The 11,232-nt window shown below is 39.0% G+C and overlaps 1 protein-coding gene across 1 annotated transcript in view; it reads right to left on the bottom strand.

Moving 5' to 3' along the window:
• KAL1 (Kallmann syndrome 1 sequence) overlaps positions 1-11,232 on the bottom strand; it is a 71,665-nt gene that overhangs the window by 37,451 nt on the left and 22,982 nt on the right. Inside the window, exon 3 of the mRNA XM_011966846.1 lies at positions 1,048-1,095. Coding sequence (XP_011822236.1) covers positions 1,048-1,095 — 48 coding nt within the window. The remainder of the gene's footprint in view (positions 1-1,047; positions 1,096-11,232) is intronic.

Genomic DNA, 11,232 nt, shown 5'->3' with positions numbered 1-11,232 from the left:
GATCTCCTGATCTCGTGATCCGCCCGTCTCGGCCTCCCAAAGTGCTGGGATTACAGGCTTGAGCCACCGCGCCAGGCCTCTGTTCTATTTTAAAATAACACTCGTGTATTCAGTGAGCATGATTGTGGAAATGCATCCTTAGAACAAAGTTTTTGGTTTAGGAATATTATTTTATAATCATTTATTGTATGTATTTGAAAGACCTTTCACAAATTAATCCTTTTCATAAATATGCTATTTCAAGATTATTATATATTCCTTAGATTACTTGTTGTTTATAAAATAAAGGTGTATTTCTATTTTAGGACTAAAAGTAATATCCATGAAATACACTGTATGAAACACTATTATGATCTCAAAGTTTTGCTCCAATGTTTTTAGCAAACTTTGTAAACTTCACTCATTTACATAACCTGATTACAAAACCTACTTCAGACTGGAGCTGGAGTACCATCATATATATATATTTAGAAAACAAAGGTTTTGGTGTATTGGGATTGAGGTAAGAACTGTATTATATCAAACATAAAATGAGTAACATAATAAAGTTCATAGTACTTTAGTGTGAGGCAAAGAATACTCAAAAATGGAAAAGAGACTGTTTAATGAAAAAATCAAATTATTTAACCAGCAATTCCTACAAAGAAACCAAAATACATGCAAAATAACATAAGTATAAATAGAACACATTAAATCTTCTCTGGTCTAACCAGAGGGCATTTTCTTCTTAGTGTTTTTTAACAGAAAATTACAAACAACAAATAAAATACAGTAGTATACAGAACCATCGATACCTGTATCTTGATGGCAGTGCTAGCTATGCAAATCGAATCTTACACATGATAAATGTCACAAAATCATATACATATGTTGCATGCATATCGATTTTGTGCTTTTGATATTGTTTTCAGTTACTTAAAGTGTAACCATTGGTGGAAACGGGGCATACATGATTACTCTGTGCTGTCTTTGCAACTTACTGTGAAACTATAATTATTCCAAAATTCAAAGTTTTTTGCATCATTCATACAGGTATAGTAAACGTACCTTAGAACATTGCTTGTGATTCTGGCACCAAACCAGGGAACCATTGTTCTGCAAAAAGAAAAAGGAAAAATATTCATTATATACTCTTCTAATAGAAAGCTACACATACACAGATTTCTAATTTAAAATTATAATTTATGCATATAATTTTTGAATATTTGCATTTTAACAAATGCAAAACCTGATGTCCTTCCCTTCCAATGACAGAAAATGTGTTTGTAAGTTTCATTTTGTTGTTGATTTCATGATGTAAACAAAGACATATAAAATACTAAAGATTCCAAGCTGTCTGAAATGAAAAAGGGTCTGAGGCAACTTTGATGGTGTGTTGAGCAGTGAAGCAGGTAAATGAACACTAGACGTTCCACCAATAGTCAGCGGTTTTGAGAAATTTACAACTTAAGCATTGTGGCTGCTTTTGACCTCAACCAATTTACAGGAATAAGAGTTTGGGATTGGGAGAAAGATCTTGTATTGGTCTGTTCTTACACTTCTATAAAGAAGTACCTGAAACTGAGTAATTTATGAAGAAAAAAGGTTTCATTGACTCACAGTTCTGCAGGCTTAACAGGAAGTATGGCTGGGAAGGCTCAGGAAACGTACACTCATGGCGGAAGGCAAAGGGGAAGCAAGCACATCTTACCATGGCAGAGCAGGAGAGAGAGAGAGCAAAAAGGGAAGTGCCACACACTTTTAGGCCATCAGATCTTGTGAGAACTCACTCACCATCATGAGAACAGCAAGGAGGAAATCCACCCCTATAGTCCAATTACCTCTCACTAGGCCCATCCTTCCAATTCGACATAAGATTTGGGCAGGCACACAAATCCAAACCACATCAGATCCCATGTGAAAAGCCTTCTCTTACTCCTTCACCAAACATATGATCACAGACAAGAGACTTAACATCCCCATGCCTCAGTTTATCCATCAGTAAAGCAAGCCTAACAGCAATATCTCATGCATCAGGCCACTGGGATAGCTAAATGAAACAATAGATACACTAAATATATAACAAATATTTGGGGCAGTGTGGTGGCTCATGCCTGTAATCCCAGCACTTTGGGAGGCCAAGACGGATGGATCACCTCAGGTCAGGAGTTCGAGACCAGCCTGACCAACATGGTGAAACCCTGTCTCTACTAAAAAATATAAAATTAGCCGGGTGTGGTGGCGCATGCCTGTAATCCCAGCTACTGGGGAGGCTAAGGCAGGCGAATCATTTGAACCTAGGAGGAGGAGGTTGCAGTGAGCTGAAATTGCACCATTGCACTCCAGCCTGGGCAACAAGAGGAAAACTCCATCTCAAAAAAAAAAAAAATTGGACTATGATTTATTATCCTGATCATGTTTTTTTTGGTCATGTTTTTTTCTCTGGTTGGGATCTTTTAAGTCAGGTTATGCTAGGCTGGAATAGGTGGCAAAGCTAGCAGAAACCATCACCCAATAGCTAAGACGTCATGACCTCTAATTCTCTGAAGTTCAAGGTGGAGATGAGACAAAATCACCCATTTCCTATGTTTGAACGTCTAAACTTTTAATATGAAGGATACCAGTATGGATAGAGCAAGATGATACATGTTTGCAGTTATGAGAAAAGAAAATTGAACCAAAAGATATCTTTTAGAAAATACTTTTATAGCAAGTTTATTGAGATACAATTCACAAAATTCACTCATTTACACTGTACAATTTGAGTATATTCAGAAAGCTATACAACCATCATCACTATTTAACTGTAGAACATTTTCATCAGCCCAAAAACAAACCTGGACCTATTTGTAGTCACTCCCATTCTGTCTTCCCCACTACTTGTCAAACCCTGGCAAACACTAAATCTACTTCTGTCTTTATCTATTTGACTATTCTGGATATTTTATATAAGTGGAATCATACAGTATGTGTCTGGCTTCTTGATGCTAAATGCTACAGCAATCTTGCTTCATGTACATTATAGCATATATTGGTACTTCATCTTTTTTGACTGTCAGTTTCAGCTATATGGATATACCACATTTTGCCCATCCACTGCCAATAATATATCTGAATATGTCCCTTCCCAGTAATAGCTTAATTATAGAATCCCCCACAAACCAGTAAATAAACCTCAGCTGTATAGGATTGGCAATCTTCTTCAATGTGAAGATTATTGCTTAAAAGATCTCAGTCCCATATGAATGCTTTAACTATGAAACCTCTCTAGCATACAGCCCTACTTTTTACTTCTTCTCAGCCTTAACTCCCAATAATTCCTACACATGCTTAGGATTTTAGCCAGCCTTAACTCCCAATAATTCCTACACATTCTTAGGATTTTAGCCAGCCTTAACTCCCAATAATTCCTACACATTCTTAGGATTTTAGCCAATCTCCTATGAACCTACATACCACCTACTGAATTCCATACGTCCATACCTGGGCCCTCATCTCTCCCCACACATCTATGCCCCCCATGGAGAGAGCAAGGTCTGAAGCTGGAGACGCATATGAACAGCCTAGGGTGAAGTTCGGTATGATTTTTGGCAGGGATTACATCAGATAAATAATTAGATTGGGCAGAGGCCAATGCTGGACAAATGATGGGCGTGGTTGAGTTACTGGAAAATGAGGTGTTAGGAGAAAGCGTTTAAGAGGGCATAACATACCCTTTTATAAAACTGATGTTTTATAAAGGGAGCCATTGGCTTGGTTATAAGCTAAAAGTTTAGAGGGCCAGGCTGACTAGGGGATGGTCATAAACAGAGTGACAACTGCAAAAAGCAGGGGCCGGGCATTGAGCATGCAGAAGCTGGGGGCTGGGACAGGGCAGCTTTGAAGAACTTCCTACATGACGGCCAGCCTCAGCATGTTGCGCGGTGTGTAGGTTCATATGCGATCGGCTAAAATCCTAGGTATGTGAAGGAATTATTGGGAGTTAAGGTTGAGAAGAAGTAAATATTAGGGCTATATGCTAGCGGGGTTTCATGGTTAAAGCTTCCCCTGCTTCACCTGTGCAGAGTTGGCTCCTGCCAGGACTTCCAAGGACCATACCTGTCTGAGCACATCCTGGACTCAACCTGAGTGTTCCAAACTCCTCCCCACCCAGTGATGGGAAGCAATGAGGCACCTTCTAAAGAGATTCAGGGTTGAACTGGACAGCCTCAGACCTTGGAGACTAGATCAAAACCAGTTCCCGAAGGTCTTTTTTAGCACCATCTTGGTTTGAAGGCTTTGAGTCTTCTTGAGTCAGGTCAGCAGGGTCCTGTTCCTTGGTCTAGAAACCTCAACATGGGCACGGGTGAGACGTCCTTCCCTTCCAGATGTTTCTTTTCCTAGGCAGATGGGCAGGACCTTATCTCTGGATGAGATTAGGGGACCTTCAGCTATTTCTGCACTTGCTGGATTCCTCTTTGGAGTTTTATCACACCCTCTCCTGCTGAATGATATACTTTACTTTGTCTGTGTCTTCGTTGCTCAACTAGATTTTTCCCTGGGGACAGGACTCCATGTTTCCTCTTTACCTGTCTGTATCACGTTAGCAAGGGAGGGCAGGTCTTGGTCCTCATAGAGAAGGTACATTTCTGAGGCCATGCAAGGGTGACTGGGGTTCCAAAAGTAGGCACAGCAACTGTTGTCAACAGGTTGACAAAATATGACTAATGTGGCAATACATCTTTGACTATTATTATTATTATAGTGGCCAAATCTATGTGGCAGAAATGTGCCTTGATGTTTTAATACTCACCCCATGTAATCATCCCACAAAATGACATAAGCTTCATTTATTCATTTTACTGTTAAGAAACCTGTAGTCAGGGAAACCAAGTAAAATATGCAGAGTGACAAAGCCAGTGATTAACCTCAGTGGTAAACAACACAACAGGTAAAGCCACAGGTGAAGAAAGGAGCAAGATGCACACTCGATTTTGAAGGAACTTCCAGATTTATAACCTTGAAAGGAGAGATGAAGATTGGTCCAACAGTCCTAAATACCGTATGTTGAGGTAGCAGCAGTTCAGATGGATGGGGTGAAGCAGAGAATAGGAGGGGAGATCAGGTACATCGACAGACAGTAGACTGCAGGATTTTCATTACAGAAGATTTTATCTCTGAAAATAAATTTTTTAATTTAACAAATATCAGAGAGTTAATTAAAACAAAAATAAAGAATTAGAGTCCTGAGAAGCCCTGTGCAGGACACACCTTGATATGGTTTGGCTGTGTCCCCACCCAAATCTCATCTTGAACTGTAGCTCCCACAATTCCTGCATGATGTGAGAGGGACCCTATGAGAGGTAATTGCATCATGGGGGCGGGTTTTTCCCATGTTATTCTCATGATAGTAAGTCTCACAAGATCTGATGGTTTTATAAAGGGCAGTTGCCCCCGCACACCCTCTCTTGCCTGCCACCATTTAAGATGTGCCTTTGCTCCTCCTTTGTCTTCCACCATGATTGTGAGGCCTCCTCAGCCATGTGGAACTGTGAGTCCATTAAATCTCCTTTTCTTTGTAAATTACCCAGTCTCAGGTATGTCGTTATTAGCAGCATGAGAACAGACTAATACACACCTTGATTAGCTATCTTTTGTTCCCTTCTACTGTGTTATGTTGAATGGCCAAACTTCAACAACAAAAGCACAAAGGATGCAGCAGAGATTGTCTTCAGTTGTCCAACCTTCCCTTCCCAAGTGAAAACCCTCCTGCCCTGCTCCACACCAGCTCTCCTTCTTTCCTGGAATTCAATGTTCCTGATACCATTGGCTTATACACACCCATCAAAATGAGAACAAAGCCAATAGCCACAGAGCCTATTTTGAATTGGGAATTAATATCAATGCATTGCGTTGATCAAGGCATTTTCATTTCAAGCAAAATTTTCTACTAATCACAAAATGAAAAACTCTGTCATTGCAAAGAAATATTTGGGGCAATGGCAAGCATGCATAAACAATTATTATGATTAGAATGATTTTTTAAAATTAGTGAGGACAGCATGTCATAGGCTGCTTGGGATGATTAAAACGATAATCCTCGTAAAGTATTTATCAAAATGTTTGGCTCAGGATTTTTAAAAAATCCTTTGTTATCATTGATGTGATTTTGTTGTCATTTGCCATTAGTATTGTCTTTAGCAGTTTGGGAGTAATCCTAGACTTAATAGCTCCCAGCTCACAATGGATAATACCCTAGACTAACTGATTCAGTCTTATTATAGTGAGACTCAAAAGTATTTAGCATTGAAAATACTAAGATACAGTATTTTAGCAATACTAAAATACAAATAAAACTTGCAGTAAAAGGATGCCTTTCCATTCTGTTTTTTTCCTTGGGTGGAAGCAATTTTTCAACATTTGCCAACAGGATGAGTGGGCAATGGTATTGGTATTTTTACTTTAATTTCCTGACTGGGCATTTATTTTCCTTTACCACGGATAGTCTGTCTCTTTTACCATATCTAATTGTGGATTGCTCACCATTTTTAAAATCAATTTTAGCAACTATTAGTACCACTTAGGTTCAATGATCATTTGTCTATTGCAAAAATTCTCAAGTCCCTCACTCATCTTTTGCATTTATTTGTGAGGTTTTTCCACAAGGAAATTTTATATGCATACACACACACAGATGCACACATGCATGCATTCACATATATATTTGCCCTCAAAATGCATCCCTAGTTCCTTTTTGGATTTTGGGTTTTCTGTTTTTCTTAAAATAATTGCCCCCATTCTAAGGTTTTGCAGCTGTTCTGTGCTTTTACCTGTATCAGTCATCATGTGCTAAGCTATTTATCTCTACTAACAACTTCTAAGAACCCTGCCCACTAGCATCAGGGATGCCAAAAAAAAAAAACCCAATTAATGCTGGCCACTTTGTTTGGCCCAGGTGTTACCCCATCACGATCCACCTATGTTGCTTACATATAGTACTCTTTGAGCAGAAGAGCAATGAAAAAATACAATAATCCAGTATATTTCAATACCCTGCCCCAGGGGAAGTCCTTCATCAGATTACAATAGCCTTCACCAGTTAAACCATTTGACAACAAAAATAAAATACAATATTTGCAATAAAGTCTTGTACTGGCTTAAAGCCAACAAAGATAAAGAGTCAAAGTACCTTAGGCTAGAAACACATTTGCCTCTAGAACCATCATGGTAACCTCCAGGTAGGATTAGACAGTGGGACTTTTGTAATTATATAAAGATTACATCCTGTATTTTATTGGTTTAACTAGATCAAACATGAATGTTAGTCAATTCGACTTTCAAAGAGTTTATATAAGTTCAATCAAGTGCACCCTGCCATTATTTCAATGACATTTTCAAAGTCTTTTCATTTCTAGCCTTTTGATTTTTCCTTAAAGAAAGGTAATTCTTCAAAAGCTTCAAGTAAAGAAAACACATCATTCATGCAAAGACAACACACATGGGAAGAATAAAGATAAATGAAAGCTAGTTCTCTGGATACAACCATATGAAAAGAGAAAACAGGAACAGATCTCACTCATTTCCTTCAACATAGCCAGGTGTCGGCATGGAACAACTAAAGAACTAGTCAGTCTAAAGTTTCCAAAATACACACCAAACTAGTGTCTAACAATGGAACTGAACATTTGAAATAGAAATCAGTCAGGAAACCCACCATAGACCTTAACTTTACCAATCAATGCTTTGACACTACAAATAATTAGCTCTGACCCTGAATGGACAATTTTGTGTCCACGCTTGGTGTAAGTTATTTTAAAGCAATAGATGAAACTATGGATACAAGTCATTATATATTTGTCCAAACCCATAGACCATACAATATCAAGAGTGAAGCGTATGTAAACTATGGACCCTGATGATGATGATGTGTCAATGTAGGTTCATCCGTTGTTCACAAATGTCCCACTCCGGTGGGGGATGTTGGTAATGGGAGAGGCTGTGCATGGTGGAGGTAGAGAGTATGTGGATATTCTCTGTACCTTCTGCTCAATTGCTATAAACCTAAAACTGCTGTAAAAAATAAAAAGTCGGCCGGGCGCGGTGGCTCAAGCCTGTAATCCCAGCACTTTGGGAGGCCGAGACGGGCGGATCACGAGGTCAGGAGATCGAGACCATCCTGGCTAACACAATGAAACCCCGTCTCTACTAAAAAAAAAAAAAAATACAAAAAAACTAGCCGGGCGAGGTGGCGGGCGCCTGTAGTCCCAGCTACCCGGGAGGCTGAGGCAGGAGAATGGCGTGAACCCGGGAGGCGGAGCTTGCAGTGAGCTGAGATCGGCCACTGCACTCCAGCCTGGGCGACAGAGCGAGACTCCGTCTCCAAAAAAAAAATAAAAAATAAAAAATAAAAATAAAAATAAAAAGTCTATTTAAAAGGTTCAGTAGGAGGGCTTTCTTTATATATTTGTTTGTTCATAAGTAAGATTTCTTTCAAATGTTATGGAATATCCTCAGCAGTCTTTTCATTAACCAAGAAAAAAGTCTCTCTGTATTCTACAAATATTTCACATTTAATAGAATTCTACAGGAAACAAATATTTGATCATACAGAAAGAAATACACCTGCCTCCAGACACCCAGCCTTCCCATACTGTCCTTTCTTCATAGTAAATGCCACTTCAACCAGGAAGCCTTCCCTGACCCCCACGCCCTGACTACCGCAGCTCTCTCTCTCTTGCTTGCTCTTATAACATCCTGCACTTCTCCTCCCAGGAACTCTATCACACAGTGGACAAGTGTAAATTATGTGTGTTGTTTTAATTTAACGATCATCTGCCCCCCAGCCTGGAAAACCTTTGGTGGTAGTGTCTATCCCTAGCACATGTTTGCTATTGGCTCTCTGGCACACAGCAGCGTGCCTGCCACAGAGTAAATGGTCTTCGCAAATGGTACTGATTGAAGAAATAAATGAATGGAGTAGGAGGTCATATAAAGGAACTTAAGCTTTAGTTATTAGGTCCTGAGGAGCTAGAAAGAATGATATAAATAGACTGAGCTGACAAAATGTTTCATCTTCTCTGGATGGAGCTCTTAGGAAGTAGGCTCATTATTTTGTTTCCTATGATGTAAATGTCCAAGAGATTTGGCATGGTAACACCCAAAACTGAACAAAGACTTGCATTTGGGATCAAATGTTATTTATATGTTATATTTATTTACATGTTATTTAATAAATAAAAATACGAATTATCTTTTTATAGGATGTAGAGTTATCTAAAGAAAATGTATAGAACAGCAAATGCCAGACTTTTCTTCTTCTCATCATTCCCTAAACAATACAGTGTAACAGCTATTTACATAGCATGTACATAGTATTAGGTATTGTAAGTAATGTACAGATGATCCTAAATATATAGGAGGATATTTGCAGGTTATATACAAATATCACACCATTTTACTTCAATAACTTGAGTATCTTCAGATGTAGGTGTCTGCCGGGGTGGGGAGGGGAGGCAGGTCCTGAAACCCTTAGGGTGCATTATAACTTCATTTCAGGTTGATATACTTTTCCTGAAACCAATAGAATTGTGTTCTTCAAGTATATTCATCCAAGAAGAACATATTGTTGTTTCAATGTAACCAGCAGTTATTTTCCATCTGTACTTTTAAAAACAACTGGCCAGGCATGGTGGCTCACGCCTGTAATCCCAACACTTTGGGAGGCTGAGGCAGGCGGACCACAAGGTCAGGATTTCGAGACCAGCCTGGCCAACATGGTGAGACCCCATCTCAACTAAAAATACAAAAATAAGCTGGGCGTGCCAGTACATGCCTGTAATCCCAGCTACTCGGGAGACTGAGGCAGGAGAATTGCTTGAATCCAGGGGGTGGAGGTCGCAGTGAGCTGAGATCACACCACTGCATTGCAGCCTGGGTGGCAGAGTGAGACTATGCCTCAAAACAAAAACAAAAACAAAAACAAAAACAAAAAACTTTAGTGGGAAGCTGAGTGCCAGATAGTTGAAAGGAACAGTAGAAATGTCTAAGAAACTATCATCAGAGTGAACAGGCAACCTACAGACTGGGAGAAAAATTTTGCAATCTATCCATCTGACAAAGGGCTAATATCCAGAATCTACAAGAAACTTAAACAAATTTACTAGAAAAAAACCAAAAAACCCCATCAAAAAGTGGGTGAAGGATATGAACAGACACTTCTCAAAAGAAGACATTTATGCGGCCAACAAACAAGAAAAAAAGTTCATCATCACTGGTCATTAGAGAAACACAAATCTAAACCACAATGAGATACCATCTCAGTTAGAATGGTGATCATTAAAAAGTCATGAAACAACAGATGCTGGAGAGGATGTGGAGAAATAGGAATGCTTTTATACTGTTGGTGGGAGTGTAAATTAGTTCAACCATTGTGGAAGACAATGTGGCAATTCCTCAAGGATCTAGAACAAGAAATACCATTTGACCCAGCAATCCCATAACTGGGTATATACCCAAAGGATTATAAATCATTCTACTATAAAGACACATTCACACGTATGTTTATTGTGGCACTATTCACAATAGCAAAGACTTGGAAACAACCCAAATGCCCATCAGTGATAGACTGGATAAAGAAAATGTGGCACATATACACCATGGAATACTATGTAGCCATAAAAAAGGATGAGCTCATGTCCTCTGCAGGGACATGGATGAAGCTGGAAACATTCATTCTCAGCAAACTAACATAGGAACAGAAAACCAAACACCGCAAGTTCTTAGTCATAAGTGGGAGTTGAACAATGAGAATACACGGACACAGGGAAGGGAACATCACACACCGGAGTCTGTCAGGGGGTGGGGGGCGAGGGGAGGGATAGCATTAGGAGAAATACCTAATATAGCTGATGGGTTGATGGGTGCAGCAAGCTGCCGTGGCATATGTATACCTATATAACAAACCTGAACGTTCTGCACATGTATCCCAGAACTTAAAGTATAATTAAAAAAAAAAAAAAGAAAAAGAAAAAGCAGTACATATACACAGTGGAGTACTCTTCAACCATAAAAAAAGAAATGTCTTTAAGAAAACAAATGTCAATGTCATTTCAAAGTTCTTGTGAATAATGAAAATCATCAAAGAAGAAAATTAAGAAAGACCAACACAGAGAGAAAACAATATTAAATAACTTTACATGACTCTGAATTACATTGTTTTCTTTTCTTTTCTTTTCTTTCTTGAGACAGGGTCTCACTCTGTCACCCAGGCTGGAG

This window comes from Mandrillus leucophaeus, unplaced genomic scaffold (genome assembly GCF_000951045.1).
Source record: "Mandrillus leucophaeus isolate KB7577 unplaced genomic scaffold, Mleu.le_1.0 Scaffold777, whole genome shotgun sequence".
NCBI lineage: Eukaryota > Metazoa > Chordata > Mammalia > Primates > Cercopithecidae > Mandrillus > Mandrillus leucophaeus.
The sequence above is the reverse complement of the archived record's forward strand: the minus strand, read 5'-3'. Positions and strand labels throughout refer to the sequence as shown.